The sequence below is a fragment of the Schistocerca gregaria genome, chromosome 6 (assembly GCF_023897955.1).
Source record: "Schistocerca gregaria isolate iqSchGreg1 chromosome 6, iqSchGreg1.2, whole genome shotgun sequence".
NCBI lineage: Eukaryota > Metazoa > Arthropoda > Insecta > Orthoptera > Acrididae > Schistocerca > Schistocerca gregaria.
In genome coordinates, this window is record NC_064925.1 from 416680671 (window position 1) to 416697540 (window position 16870).

Here is a 16870-nt window from a genome sequence, read left to right on the forward strand (position 1 = left end):
GTTTTCTAACCAAACTGCATAGCTACGGAATATTGCCTCAGTTGTGTGACTGGATTCGTGATTTCCTGTCAGAAAGGTCACAGTTCGTAATAACAGACGGAAAGCCATCGAGTAACCGGCTTTCCTCAAGGAAGTGTTATAGGCCCTCTATTGTTCCTGATCTATACTATCGACATAGGAGACAATCTGAGTAGCCTTCTTAGATTGTTAGGCATTAACGTCTTGTAAAGTAATTAGATGACCAAAACAAATTTCAAAATGATTTAGATATCTGTATGGTGTAAAAAGTGGCAATTGACATTGAATAAAGAAAAGTGTGAAGTTATTCACATGAGTACTAAAAGAAATCCGCTAAATTTCGATTTCTTCACACTTTTGATGGAGTCATTTCACCTTAGCTTTCCTGTACTTGCCATTGATTTCATATCTAAGTGACTTGTATTTCTGTATTCCAGAATTTCCTTCTTTCATCGATCAACTAAAGTATTTCTTCTGTTACCCATGTCTACTTACTTACTTTGCTACTTACTTTGCACCGACGATTTTCTTTCCACTTCCTGTGATTGCCCTATCCAGAGATGACTATTCCTCTTAAACTGAACTGTCTGCTGAGCTATTCCTCATTGCAGTATTTATAGCCTCGGAGAAGTTGAGCCGCGGGGGAGTAGCCGAGCGGTCTCAGGCGCTGCAGTCATGGACTGTGCGGCTGCTCCCGGCGGAGGTTCGAGTCCTCCCTCGGCCATGGGTGTGAGTGTTTGTCCTTAGGATAATTTATGTTAAGTAGTGTGTAAGCTTAGGGACTGATCACCTTAGCAGTTAAGTCCCATAAGATTTCACACACATTTGAACATTTTTTGGAGAAGTTGACGCCTAGTACTTCATTCCTTAGCACTTCCGTATCCCACTTCTTTCCGCATTGATTCTTCCTGTGTATTCTCTTAAACTTCTTATTGCTCTTTATTGTGATCTGAGTCTCTATCTGTACTTGGGTACGCCTTCAAATCCAATACTTGATTTCGGAATCTCTGCCTCACCATGATGTAATTAACCGAAAACTTCCCGTACCTCCCGGCCTTTTCATAGCAATCTCCTCCTCTTTCGATTCTCGAACAGAGTATTCGCTATTACAAGCTGAAATTTATTTGCGAACACAATTAATGTTGAAACGTCCTGGACAATTAATGTTTCTTCTCTCTAATTCCTGGTAGGAAACTCACACTCTCCTGTAACCCATACTTTGACTCCTTCCCCTACAACCGCATTCCGATCCCCAATGTCCATTATATTTTCATCTCCCTTTGCGTACTGAATTACCAGTTCAGTATCATCATATACTTTCTCTATCTTCCATTTTCCGCTTCCGACGTCGGCATGTCTACCTTAACTATCATTGTCGTTGTTGGTTTGCTGTTGATTCTGATGAGAACCACCTTATCACTGAACTGTTCACATTAACTCACTCTCTACCTACCTTCCTATTCATAACTAATCCTACTCCCGTTATACTGTTTTCTGCTGCTGTTGATATTACCCTGTATTCTTGTGACCAGATATCCTAGTCTCCTTCCATTTCCCTTCACTGACCCCCCCCCCCCCCCCCCGCCCCTAACTCTCCGTCTTATATCTAGAGTGGGTTTGTGCCTTTCCCTTTTCAGTCTTTATAGCTTCCCAAACACGTTTAAACTTCTTACATTCCACGCCCCGATTCATAGAACGTTATCCATTAGTTGGTTATTCCATCATTTTCTTAGGTCACGTACCCCTTGTCAGTCCCATCCCAAAGACCAGAATGGCGGTCTGTTCCGCAATCTTTTGCGAATGGAAAGATCATCACGACTTTTTTACAATTACAGGACACATGTGCTGTGGATACACATTTTGTGTATTTAACCCATTGGCTTCCGTTGCCTTCTGCGTCCTCATACCGTTGATCATTCCTGATTCTTGCGCATTAAGGGGCAGTTCCCCATCCCGAGGGCAAGGGAGTGGCATGAACGTTTGTCTCCTCCCCGCCCTCTTTGACAAGACGGTTGCGTAAATGAGGGGTGACGTATTATTCCGTGTCTTCTGACACGGGGCCAAGTGTGTTTTGATTTATAGACCAATAAATGTGCCTGGTAAGTAGACGCAGTTAGGAATTAAATCACTTTTCACCAAGAACCACTGTTGCCAATCGCAATCTGAGCTGCGACTTGCGAACGTTTTGGGCAGTATCTGTTTTGAGTGATGGCAGTGCAGACCTCGTTGGAGTCGCAGCGGCCCCAGCACGACATGACGTTGATGACGTCCCAGCAGGCGCGCCCGTCGGCGTCCGTCTTGGTGACCTTGTACGTGTAGAGGCGACGATGACACTCGAGCGTCGACGCCGGGTCCATGGCGGCGTCGGCCACCGCGGCGGCGGCGGCAGCGGCGGCGAGCAGCGCGGAGCACACGTACATCAGTCGGCAGTGGGCCATCCTGCAACATCCAGGACAGGGCCCACACCGCTGTAGTAGCTAATCATCCCGTCTACCTAGCTATCAAATGGATTCAATAGCACTGAAAATACATTGACTGAAAAGACATTGCAGCAACAAAACATAATTAATGTAGAGGAATGAAACATCTGGAATACTAGGTAACATTTTAAAGTGATTAACACTACACGATCACGGGTTAATATAAGCGGGAGATAAGCCACTGAAAATGTGAAATGCTGGCACATTAAAAATTGGTGTAACCGCCACAAATATGAATGCAAGCATGCAAATGTGCATGCATTGTGTTGTATAGGTGCAGGATGTCAGTTTGTAGGATGGAGTTCCATGCCTGTTGGACTTGGTCAGTCAGTACAGGAACGGTTATGCTGGTTGTGGATGACGCTGGAGTTATCACCCGATGACGCCCATATGTGCTCGATTGGAGACAGATCTGGTAATAGAGCAGGCTAAGGGAACAATATGTCGACAAATAGCGGTATGTGGGTGAGCGTTGTCCTGTTGGAAAACACTCTCCAGAATACTGTTCAAGGTTGGCAGAACAACAGGGTTTTTGTGGGTTGTTTTCGGGGAAGGAGACCAGACAGCGAGGTCATCGGTCTCATTGGATTAGGGAAGGACGGCGAAGGAAGTTGGCCGTGCCCTTTGAAAGGCATTTGCCTGGATCGATTTAGAGAAATCACGGAAAACCTAAATCAGGATGGCCGAACGTGGGATTGAACCGTCGTCCTTTCGAATGCGAGTCCTGTGTCCAACCACTGCGCCACCTCGCTAGGTAGAACAACAGGTCGAATCAACATATCGACGTACAAACTCGCAGTCACTTGGGATATCTATGACAGTGCTTCTGCTGTCATACTAAGTCGTACCCCAGACCATAACTCAGTGTGTAGTGTGTAGGTCGATTGTGTCTAGCTCGCAGACAGGTTGATCGATGGCCCTTAATTGGCCTCCTTCTGCCAATGCACGGCCATTACTGGCACGGAGGTAGAACCAGATTTCATCAGGAAACATAACCCTGCCCTCGAATGAGCTCTCTCTTGACACCACTGAAGTCGAAAATGGTGGTGGTTTGGAGTCTCTGGGATGCAGACTACAGGGCGAATGGCTCGCAGCTGTTCTTCAGGTAACCGTAACAGTTCGTTGCGTCACTTGGGTACCAACTGCTACTTAAAATTCTGCTGCAGATGCGGTACAATCATATCTTCCTTTTCAATAGCACCATTTGGCCGTCCAGAGCCCAATCTTCCCGCGTCCGTGTCTTCACTTGACCACAGCTGCCAGCAATCAAGTAGAGGGGCTACGTTCCTGACAAGTCTTTCTGCAGTGTCGCAGAAAGAACATCCAACTTCTCGTAACCCAAATACACGACCTCTTTCAAACTCAGTGAGGTGTTAATAACGACTTGAAAGGCATTCTCGGCTAACTTCATCTCATCACGTTCAGTCTCAAAAGTACTAAAGCTCACGACCGCTACAGCATGTATTTAAAGCAAACCTGATTTGTAACATCATAGTGGATCCACTAGCCTCTCTTATGCAATTGGTGCGAAATTTGAATAGACAACACTTTTCAGATGGAGAAATATGCTACCAACTTTATTTTATATCGCAGAACCCCTTCATGGTGTCATGATTTTGTCGGTCAGTGTACGTTCTATGCAGGCTAAACCGCCGAATTGTAAGAAGTCGAGCAACGTCATTTTGAAAAAAAAGAACTTGAGCCTTCCACAGTTGTCACCCACATCATCATCATCAGGAGTAAACACTATTTACTACTGGGGCTGTTTTTCTTTTCTCTTTCCTGTTATTTCAGTACCTCACTAGAGGATGGGCTGGCAGCAGATAAATCCGCTCTTCAGTCAAAAGTTTTACATGTCAAACAAAAGTTATGAAACAGAAGGTGTCCCATTTTTCTTGACCACATCAAATACGTTTTTTCCTAAAACAAAGTAAATAAATGTAACAAGCAAATGTTTAGGTACGAGAAGGATATTATCCAGCATGTCTTTCTTGTGACTGTTACGAAGATACGAATAGTAATAAGCCTTTCTTAAATAGCATCTGGAGCAGGTAGAGGTCTGCGGCGCAGGATGGTAGGTGTACAGATCACGTCTGCTACCTTCCCTGTAGATAAATGTGAACTGTTCTTTGGTAAATGGACCTGCGATAAACTATGGTTATCTTCACCAACGTCAAAGGATAATGATTGCAGATTTACTTTCTGCCTTTTCCCTGGCCCTTTGTTGCAGGACTTACATAAAATGACAGTATGCACGCATGTCTTAAACTAGTAGTCAGAAATAATATTCTCTGGTTACAGCCTTACATAAACTTGCATCTTGTTGCACGATGTATACAAGTTCTAAATCGATGTGAAAAACTGCTGGTATTCCTGCCACGTGTTTTAAATGAGTCAAGGATTCACAGTAATAGGTAGCCTCTCCAACCTAGGATTCATTGAGTGTTCCGCTAGGTTCTTGACCTTTCTGCTTGAACCGAGTTAGCATTTGATGTATGATCTCTGGCTCCTAAACATTGCCCCTGCACTCTGCGCGCTGTCTCGTTAAACGCAGCGGAAATTTCCTTAGATACAGGAAATTAGCCCAAAAGCAGAGACGCTCAAAGCAGACGCTGTAGCTCTATGTGTTCTCCCCGTTGCGTGTCTTCCGTCCGGCAAAACGCCTTCAAATGGAGTACTAAGCTAGTTACACAAATTATACTACGTTTCCAAACATCTTTGAACATTCACTATTTTTCTGCCTAAAACAGTCAACGACGTACGTAAGAAGCTGCAGGGTTCTCTTTTCCGCTATTGTACTCCCTCGGGCATGGGTGTGTGTTGCCCTTAGCGTAAGTAAACTTAAGTTAGATTAAGCAGTGTGTAAGCTTAGGGACCGATGACCTCATCAGTTTGGCCCCATAGGAACTTACCGCAAATTTCCAGATTTTACTAAATTATGAACTGTCCGTCCGGTCACTGACGTGTCTGTTCCTTGTATTCAAATACGTGTCTGTGCCGTTGCGTAACGTCCGTTTGTAACAGACAAGTGCAGGGAAGGGACCTACAATTAAAGTTGATACTGCTGAACTACTCTATTAGCAGCCGAAAGGAAGTAGCTCACGAATGGGAACCGCAAAGTTCGATGACAAGGCGACAGGTCAACCGAATCCTCCACCAGTAAACACGTCTGGTTTGTCACACGCGACATTGGTGACAGTATGTGTTTCATATGATAGGAATCTCTCACCGACGCACCTAACTTGTATGCCTGGTGAATGAATGAGATATGCCTCCTTGCCTCCTTGCCCGATTTAGGTATTCATATGAATGTGGATGTGATCACTCCCAAAGAAATGATGAAAACATAATAATTTGTCACATAAGCTGCAAGCAATGAACGTAACAATTTCACAATCATATGGTGTTCTTGTGCTTTGTCAAAAAATATGTTTTCATGTTTTTAAAGTTTTCCATATGAACACCAAATCCTGTGTATGTCCATGCAAATCTGAACATGTTCCCGAATTTCTGTCCTGTATAGTGTCTACGATAAAGGAAAATGTAAGGAGCAATCTCACGTTCATTAAACTCTGTCATAACTTTTCTCCATTTTGCCTGATGCATAATAATTGACAATGACATCAGAGATTTTCGCAAGTACCCTATTCACTTGTTGCTGAACTTCTGTCCAAGTACCCGATGTTTTGCTGCAAACATAAGTAAAACGTAGGTAAAAGAAAATCTGTTTTGTTAAGGACACAGTGCATGCGGTAACTGTGGGAAGTGACATGCAACTGGTCTACACTTTACATCTAGTGTCGTCGTCTCCAACTAACGATAACGTGCAGGTCTATTTCATTTCGTAGTGAAAACGGGACTGACCTGTGTTGATATATGCGTCTTCATACCATTGGAATTTGACATTAACTGCTGTAACAAACTTCTTGGAACATTCTAGAAGTTCCTCGAGTTCATCGGCATACCTTTTGCTTACATATTTGCTAATCTTCCTGTTCTCCATTTTGTATTTCCTTTTGAAAGTGAATAGCCAGTGAGGTGAAGTGTTAAAGGCCACACCGATTTGTTTAGCATGGTGCAATCCCCAAAGTTGTAAGTCTGTACCGTCTAGTGCGCTTAATTAATTTATACATTTGCCTTCACCCCTTTAAACTTAGTTAAAAATTCACTCCATAATTTATGCTTACATCTTTTAATCGGATTGGACATTACTTTATATTGGAGCATTTCCTACATGTATTCCGACGAAATGCCGTTAGATTGACGTCAGAGCATTTGTTCTTCGTGTTGTTCTTACGGATCAACAACTTTCGCATCATCTAGAACACATAGCCCCGCAGCAAGCAGCAATCTGTCTTACTCACCACATATACTATTTATCAACAAATGTAGGAAATCCTCATACAAATATTGGGCAGTCATCCGATTCCTTAAGGAACGTTTAGATTCCTTAAAGTTTGGCAAATGTACATGGATCTTGTTATTGAAGTTGCGATCAATATTTGCTGGATTCTTATTCCCCATGGAATCTCACTCTCGTATTGAACACTTCCACATCCAAAGGCACAAAAAATCCACTGCCAGACAGGCAGCTTCGTCAACAGGAATCCTGTCTCTGCAGTGTACAGCAGTCAACTGACGTCCGTCGTTTATTTGTTTCGTTTTGTTTCGATGTTTGTTTAGACATAGCGTCCTCATACCACTGCTCGGTTATCTTGCGTCAGACCTACTGCATACAGTGGGGTCCGAACCACTAGTACGCTTGTATCTGAGATCTTTTGTTATTCACCAATGCTCAACCCTGAGATCCCGGGATTCAAGGTCACCGGCCTCCAGATATACGTACCTCCTATTTGTTCTATACAAGCACCACACGTTATGGCTCTTGTGTTCAGTTTCCGCACTTTTGACTCACGAGTTCCTTTCTTGTAGCCGGCCGAAGTGGCCGAGCGGTGCTAGGCGCTTCAGTCTGGAACCGCGCGACCGCTACGGTCGCAGGTTCGAATCCTGCCTCCGGCATGGATGTGTGTGATGTCCTTAGGTTAGTTAGGTTTAAGTAGTTCTAAGTTCTAGGAGATTGATGGCCAGAGCAGTTAAGTCCCATAGTGCTCAGAGCCATTTTTGAACCTTTCTTGTAACTTTGTTTACACTCGTTTACTCGTTGTTTCCATTTCTGTGGTATGTCTACGTGGCAACTCTCTTTCTCTCGCTATTCCTCACATTTGCTTGCAACGGTAATATATCCTTACCACATAACTAACAACTAATGTATAGTGTGACAATTGCCAAGATTACGGAAAGAGAATAGACACGTCAGTGAACAGACGAATAGTTCATAATTTCGTGAAAAAATAGATTACGAGGGTGATTACAACGTAGATCTCAGATTTGCAATCCAATACAGTGCCCGCAAAACCCGACGCCTTGGCTCGTCCAGTTCGCTGGATGTTGCACGTCTTGAGCTTGGACCGTTCACGGTTTTTATTTTGCTTCTTCTTTCACAGTACAGTTTCCCGTTTTCATGCTTGATCTGTGTTCAGTTTTTGACAGGCTATCCACTGGACATATTACCACTAAATCTCAGGGGTTGCGATGGGCAGTCTCCTGCCACACCTTGGTAGACGCGACGCCACCGGCAGTCGACCAGTGGTGTGTTCGCCTTGAAGATGGACCCTGCGATGGGCTGTAACCGATCGGCACTACATAAATTAAAAAAAACGCGATTAAGACTGTTTCCTTAATGCTAAGTTATTTAAAGGTTGTCGGCGTACTGGCTCTGAATTGGTCGGTTGGCGTGGACGAGCGAGGAAGGACAGGATGATCGTCACTACTTAAACCTAACTACCCTAAGGGCATCATACAACACCCAGTCATCACATTTGGGTCGTCCACCGCTTATGGGTTGTCTGTGATCCGTTCTCGTTCTCGTTTTTCTCGTTCCAGTCTCCGCTTTTAGCATTGTTTGAGTTTTGGTGCAAGTATGGAGCGGAACTGATCTTGACCATTGGTCTGTTGACTGTCTGTCGGTTGGGTTCCCAGCGGATTGAAAATGGTTGGCCCTACTGCCTGTCTCACCTAAGCGAGCGTTAGTGTTTGACTTCGAGGCCGACCCTCGAACATCTGAGCGCCCTTGGGTGTACTGCCCTATTTTTTTTAATTTGTTGTTTGTACTTGTATGGCTTCTAGCCGATCTTTGTTTTAAGTCAGAGTTGTTTTGCTCTTAAGGCCTTCAGTCTAGTTTAAATACTGTTTCAAGTAAGCCCTTTGCCATTTTAAAAAATTTTATGTTGTTGAATTTTTATGTCTTGGGTTTTACTTGTTGTGCTGTTAAGGCCTTCAACCTAGTTCAGAGAACTGTGTCACGTAAGGCCTTTGGCATTTTAAAAATTTTAATATGCATCAGGTTGCCTTCCATTCCGAAGGCTGTTGCACGCAGCGACTGTTAAATTGACTTGTAAATAATAGATTTCAGCTATCAGTCGTCCTTTTGAAATTTTATTGGCAGATCTAGATTTCAGCTTGAAAACTAGCCATTCTCAATGGAGTATCATTTTTGATCAATGCATGTAATACTTGTTGGTCGGGCTTCATCCACATTACATTGAATACTCAACGAGAATGGCTAGTTTTCTAGCTAAAATCTAGATCTGCCAATAAAATTTAAAAAGGACGACTGATAGCTGAAATCTATTAGTTACAAATTTTAATGTTGTTGAATTTTAAGTCTTGGGCCATCAGCCGATTTGGAGCTTGAGTTGTTTGCTCTTAAGGCCTTCAGCCTAAATTAAAGAACTGTTTCACGTAAGGCCTTTGGTACAAAAAATTAATGTTATGGATTTTTGAGTGTAAGGCCTTCAGCCGATTTGAATTTAACTTGCTTACTTCAGCCTAACTAAAGAACTGTTTTAAGATAAGGCTTGCCTTTTAAATTTCTGATTATGCTTGCGTTTTTAAGTTATTTTTAAATTAAAGTGGCTTTCAGCCGTCAATAAAGTACCAATGATTAAAGCTGTGTGTTTTAAAAAAAATTTGGGCTCTTGTAATGTTTTATCAAATAATGAAGTTGTATGTTCGAGTGTAACTGACAGCCTCTTATTCTGGCCCCTTTCCACAATTTATCCTACCTGTCCTGTCCTGCGGGTTAAGCGGGGCGTTTCAAAAGCTTTTAGAATCGAAAATGAGATACGCATATATACTATAAATAATAAATTTCCAACTGTGATAATATGCTACAACAATTCAGCTTGTAACAATTGTTTAACATTCATTAGCAAATTTAAGAAATGCTGAAGGCAAGGCAGTGGGCAGAACCAATGGCTTTGTTCGATAATTGAAATATGAATAGCGGAAAGTTTTACGACATCGGCCTACTGGCTGCTCATAGAAATTATATGAAAAAATTGGATAACTGGCTGAAAACTATTTTTGAATAAATCTTCCATTCAACATTATCAGATTCATGATGTTAATAGGAAAACTGGATTATAACTGGAACAATTGGTTAGCCATTACATTTGATCGACATTCGTCTAATATTAAAATTGTCAATTAACCTTGAATACGTCGACACAGGACCTTGGGAATGCAACATCCAGTTAAAGCAAGTCCTCTGATAGCCGGACGTAGTATTTAATCTTTCTCCTAACGCTGAAAATTCGATACTTTTCACAGAAAAACAGGAGAACCTACTGAAAGGAAATTAGTTATTAGCCAGGATATTTAAAGAATGCAGTCCAAAGATATCAAGACAAACTATAAAATTATTCCCTTCAAAAAAAAATAACCTTTTAGAAAAAAATGTTTATAGCGAAATACGAGTTTATATGTTTTAATTATCCAGTACTCTGACAAATAAATGTTTGTATTCTACCGCCTACACCAGTTTCTTTGAAGTGTTTTCACCCATACGTTACAGTTTCACAGTATTTTTGTTTGTTTTGCGCTTTAATGAACTCAGTTCGTAAAGGCCTTTAACTAACATCTGTCTGTCTACAGAGTCTCATTAATGGCGAACGCTAAGCGGGGCTGCTGCCTCACTCCAAACGGAAAGTCTTCCGTTTTTTCTTTCACTGCTCCTAACATGGAACGAACAGGTTTGGCCTCTTTATAAGCTGATTACGTTGATGGGATATTTCTCGAGTGCTTGACAGGACAGCGTAAGGAAAAGTTCTTTTTGAAATGGAAATTTTCCAGGCGGAACCCAGGTTAGCAGCAAAAAAATATCACAAAACATACGCTGTTAGTTCAATGTCGACATAAATTTCTAGGTTTTGTGCCAGGAATGAGCATATGATTTGTTTAGCATATAAACCATTCACAGAAAAAATCATACATGAATATTGTAAAATGTCGGTTATCTACAATAAATCAAAATGTGTTGAATGCAATTATTTCTCTTTCTAGAACAAAGCAAAATACACATACGAATAATGAACAGTCTAACCGTACATCGGTGTTGGACGTTTGATTAACATCCCATCGCACTCGGAAGCCGCATTTCCATTTCACAATTGAACGTTCTAAAGTTGTTTCTAATAATCGACATATGGACACGAGACCCAGTACACTAGATTGAAACGTAACTATAGAAAACAGTGGTGTTCCAATAGTGTGTTCTGAAGCGAAAGATATTAAAACCGCTATGCATTGGATATCATAGGTTTATCAAAGTCAACGCCGAAGATACACGAAAACACAAAGTATTTTAGATTACTGTGCAAAATATAATCTCCACTCAATTTTTTTAATTATCTAAAAATTTTCCTATATTAATTTAATTGGTTATGAAACTTAAAGAGCGAATAACAATGGAAAAAGTATCGGACAACCTTAGTAATGTGTACCTCTTCGATTTTGGAGAGTATTTAAAATAAAATAAGCCCTGAATTTTTAAGGAACTGAACTGCTCCAATGGCATATGATTTGCAAAATATGTACACACTTACTCTAGTTGACTGTCGCACTCCCACAAGTGATGGGATTTAAGTCAGAAGAACTGGAAGGCGAGTCCATTCTTCGCTGAATATACTCTTGTTCCAAGCGCTCATCAACCTCTGCAGTTCACTACAGTCGCATTATTATTTATAAAAACCAAGTCAGCGCCGAATACACCCCTGCAAAGACGCACATGGGGATAGAGTACAGTGTGACAACCACACTGGCCAGTGTGCACTGTGTTAAAAAATTAAAGGTCATTACACCCATAAAATATTATACCACCCACACCATAACACCTGTGCGACCAAACAATCATGTGTAACAGCATTCCTGGGTGCATTACGTACGAACATATAGCGATAGGTGGGAACAAGTAAGGCAGCCGGAAACTTCTCGACGAGGTGTATGGTGTAGAGAGGCATAATGTTGCATGGGTGTACCGATCTCTAAATCATTGCTTAACATGGGTCAGGAAAAATAAATAATGCTGCAGGCGAGGTATTGAGCAGAACCAACGGTTTCGTTCAATAATTGAAATACGAATAACGAAAAGTACACTTGACAGTCAGCTTTGGCTTATTGTACCTCTTCCCCATGTACGTTTTCCACGTATGCATTCAGCCCTCACTTCATATTTATGTATGAGAATGTGCGAGCACATTGAAATGGGTAGGTAGAGGTGCTCTTGGCACAAAAAGGATATTCGGTGAATGGACTGGCCAGCCAGTTTTCCAGACTTGAATTCCATGGAGCACGTTTGGGATGCTTTGTGGAGGCTTAATCTGGTGCATCCACATGTACCGAACAGAAGGCTCTATCACAAGAATTCCTTACCAGCACTGTTACGTCTGCCACACTCAAGAAACCCCTGTGTACCATATAACATACACAAGCACTTGCAGGCGCTTGCAGGCGCAACCAAGAGGAAAATAATTCTTCAAAACAAACAGAACTTGCTAGAGACTAATGCGAACCTTTTTCTGCAGAGGTCGCCTTCACAGATACAGGGAAAGTTGGAGTACTCCGCCGGCCTCCGCCGGCTTTATAAGGCCAGTGCAGCAGCAGTACAGCCAGTTCCTCGCCAAGCTAGGACCAGCTCCGACGGACCTCACTGACGCACTTAATGAAAGGTCGTTTACAAGTTATTTGTTTTTGTATGTATATAGTGATTGTTCGAGAAGTGTAGTTTAGTTTCAATAAACGACATTACACTGAGTGTTCTACAATACTGTGTATTCTCTAATCACTGTGGGCAGAATGGTTGCAGGTTGCAGAACGTACACTGCCGTCCATAGTGATCATGCTACTTAGTAAGAACCATCTCCTGCTTCTTGCAATGTACAGGCGATCCATCGTAGCCCATGGTGGTTCCATTGTAACTATTGTCTTTGAATAAAAGTGTCATTTCTGATCGTGTCATTGTATATTTCTTTCATTTCCTTCAGTGCTATGCTGTAGTAGTTCTCTCTACGAATGGTCCAGGTATCATCAAGCTATGTTACTTGCCAGTAACACTCCAAGCGACATCTTCTTTCGTCCTTAAGTTCTGAGAACCAGTGTACTTATTTTAATTACTAATAACAGTTGCTGATACCCTGTGTTGCATATGAAAAAATATTCGATAAATAAAAAAATATTCGTTAAATAATGTTAATTAATATAGTATTAATTTCGCATATCTGGAAGCAGGCTAATATTTATAGCAGTAATGGATGGACACTGCCAGAAAACAACTGTAGTATGTCACAAAAGTTGCAGAGACTACAGGTATGCAGAATTGAAGAAATTTGCGCAGGTGAGGGGAAAAGTACAAGGCTGCACTGGGTAGTCAAAAGATTGTTGATCGAGATAAAACGTATTAACTCAGAATTTCCCACTGACATACTACGCTGTGGCAGTGGCTTCCTAGGAGGTGCGTCAATTCTCCTAGGTCGGACGGCTAAGCTGACTGAGCGGGAGGCAACAGACTACTTGGCGAACAGCACCGGTGACCGCACGGCCGAAACTACTTGCGGGCAGCAGCGCGCCGAAGGGGCAGAGCCAGCGGCCGCAGCCCCTAATTGCGCCTTAATAGCCGACAACCGAGTTACGCCCTCCTGGTGGTCCTCGATTGGCCACTGCGCCAAGCTTTCAGCAAGTAGCATCCAGTAGCTACTCATTTCGTTGTCATCCGAGGTGATTACTAGCATAAGGGTTCGGAAGCGTTGGTACAGTTATTAAAGAATTTAACCGCCCGCTATGTTCGGCGCGAGATTGAGCAGGTAGTGCAAACCACTGCCCAAGTTAGTACTGTATGTCTTGACTTCTGGACGACATTCGATACTTTACCGCACAAACGTCTAACAAACAAAAGATGCGAGTGTGTGTCGACAGCAGTTTTGTAACTGCACTGAACAGATTTTCAGACGTAGACCCCTTCGAGGCCAGTGCATTTAGGTAATCTGTCTATGGTCGTCACAATCGCTTCATTGAACTCCCTAAATCGGTTAAAACGTGTTAAGATTCAGTTCCTTTAAATGGGCACCTTCTTTTAGTAGTCATCGTTATGATGAAAAATTTCTTTTACAGTCGAAGCCTCTGTTATCGTTTGAGCCGACCTGGTAGCTGTTGTAAATAATCAGTCACATGCATGTCCGAAGGAACACTGCATCGTTCTTCTTAACTACATGTTGTTGTTGTTGTAGTCTTCAGTCCTGAGACTGATTTGATGTAGCTCTCCATGCTACTCTATCCTGTGCAAGCTTCTTCATCTTCCACTACTTACTGCAACCTACATCTTCTGAATATGCTTAGTGTATTCGTCTCTTGGTCTACCTCTATGGTTTTTAGCCTCCACGCTGTCCTCCAATACTAAATTGGTGATCCCTTGATGCCTCAGAACATGTCCTACCAACCGATCCCTTCTTCTGGTCAAGTTGTGCCACAAATTCCTCTTCTCCCCAATTCTATTCAATACCTCCTCATTACTTATGTGATCTACCCATCTAATCTTCAGCATTCTTCTGTAGCACCACATTTCGAAAGCTTCTATTCTCTTCTTGTCCAAACTATTTATCGTCCATGTTTCACTTCCATACATGGCTACACTCCATACAAATACTTTCAGAAACGACTTCCAGACACTTAAACCTATAAGTTAACAAGTTTCCCTTCTTCAGAAACGCTTTCCTTGCCATTGCCAGTCTACATTTTATATCCTCTCTACTTCGACCATCATCAGTTATTTTGCTCCGCAAACAGCAAAACTCCTTTATTACTCTGAGTGTCTCATTTCATAATCTAATTCCCGCAGCATCACCCGATTTAATTCGACTACATTCCATTATCCTCGTTTTGCTTTCGTTGATGTTCATCTTATATCCTCCTTTCAATACACTGTCCATTCCGTTCAATTGCTCCTCCAAGTCATTTGCTGTCTCTGACAGAATTACAATGTCATCGGCGAACCTCAAAGTTTTTATTTCTTCTCCATGGATTTTAATACCTACGCCGAATTTTTATTTTGTTTGCTTTATTGCTTGCTCAATAAACAGATTGAATAACAACGGGGAGAGGCTAAAACCCTGTCTCACTCCCTTCCCAACCACTGCTTCCCTTTCATGCCCCTCGACTCTTATAACTGCCATCTGGTTTCTGTACAAATTGTAAATATCCTTTCGCTCCCTATATTTTACCCCTCCCACCTTTAGAATTTGAAACATAGTATTCCAGTCAACATTGTCAAAAGCTTTCTCTAAGTCTACAAATGTAAGGAATGTAGGTTTGCCGTTCCTTAATCTATTTTCTAAGATAAGTCGTAGGGTTCAGTATTGTCTCACGTGTTCCAATATTTCTCACGGAATCCAAACTGATCTTCCCCGAGGTCGGCTTCTACCAGTTTGTCGATTCGTCTGTATAGAATTCACGTTAGAATTTGCAACTGTGACTTATTAATATGATAGTTAGGTAATATTCACATCTGTCAACACCTGCTTAACTACATAGGCACTGCTATATCGTATTTATCCGCCGACACCAGGCAGTGACTTGTATTTAAAATGTCCTCCCCCGTATGGGAATTACATAATGTGTGCACGATTACAGTTTGTGATGCATGAACGCCGAATATGGCAGTATAGCTCTGGCCGTGAGCCGATAGTCAAAGCAGTGAAGGCGACCGCTCGCGTGAAGCGAGAAATCCGGATTTGAGTCCCGGTCCGGCATAGATTTTCGTTGTCGTCATACCTTTATGTGGCTGATGGTTGCTCGTATTCGTAATTGCGAATACATTTCCTGTATTCCATAGCGGCTGTAAGCACGGCAGCGCCTCTTCCTTCGATCATGCATGCATGCATGTCCGGAGGAACATTGCATCGTTCTTCTTATCAACACAGGCGCTGCATTTTATAACTTCTTTTGAAAGCCAGATTGTTCGGGCCTAACAAATGGCTCTGAGCACTATGGGACTTAACATCTGTGATCATCAGTCCCCTAGAACTTAGAACTACTTAAACCTAACTAACCTAAGGACATCACACACATCCATGCCCGAGGCAGGATTAGAACCTGCGATCGTAGCAGTCGCGCGGCTCCGGACTGAGCGCCTAAAACTGCGAGACCACCGCGGCCGGCTGGGCCTAACAGCTTCGTCAGTTACAAGGGGCTGCTGGGTGCGTTGGAGCACTACTGTTTCGAGGATTTTACTCATTGGAATGGGCAGGCTGATCGGCCTATAGTTAGTAGCATGCCTGAGGTCCTTTCCTGGCTTTGGAAGGGCACACTACTGGCCACCTTCCTTTCCGCTAGGAAGAAGCTGAACGAAAAACACTTGTTAAATGTTTTTACCGGAAGAACCAATGGTTTTCGCGGATGTTTTTTAGATGCTCGTTTGTTATGCAGCCTGTTCCAGGAGTCTTGGTGCCTTTCCTGTTACGAATGATGTCGATTTCCATAGTAGTCGAGAGGAGTGGTAAGCTGTTTATCGGTTGTCGCCGGAACTCGTCAAAGCAGTACAGTGTTTGTTGTCTTCGCGTCGTTCATCGGCCTAGATGTCGTGGTTTGAGAAAGTATTTTGTGATTTATATGTCTCAGCGAAGGCCTCCGCCACTTGGACGGGGTCGGAGAGCAGTCGCTGGGTGATGGCTAGTGTTCTTTTCGGTTGAGAAGACATTCCCAGTGCTTTCGTTAGCTGACATTCTTGTTTCTGCTGGATATGGAACTCCTCCGTCATATCCCTTTACATCCCAAGTTACCACTCCGGACCCGAGTTCTCGCTGGAGCTTGAGTATTTCTCTCCTATCTAGTCGACTTCAGTACGTCTGGACCTTCACTGGTATCAGATCTTCCGATGGTGAAAGTCCAGTAGCAAAGGCCACAATGCGTCCTGTGACGGTGTAGCAACTATAGCGTTCGTAGTGGTGTGACGAATCGCTCTTCGGATCGTCGTACTGATTTAG

The 16870-nt window shown here is 42.6% G+C and overlaps 1 protein-coding gene across 1 annotated transcript in view; it reads right to left on the minus strand.

Annotated features, from left to right (window-relative positions):
- Window positions 1–16870, minus strand: part of LOC126278287 (thyrostimulin beta-5 subunit) — a 137353-nt gene that overhangs the window by 77993 nt on the left and 42490 nt on the right. The window contains exon 2 of the mRNA XM_049978296.1: window positions 2241–2457. Within this exon, the coding sequence (XP_049834253.1) occupies window positions 2241–2456 (216 nt within the window). The 5' untranslated portion in view covers window position 2457. The remainder of the gene's footprint in view (window positions 1–2240; window positions 2458–16870) is intronic.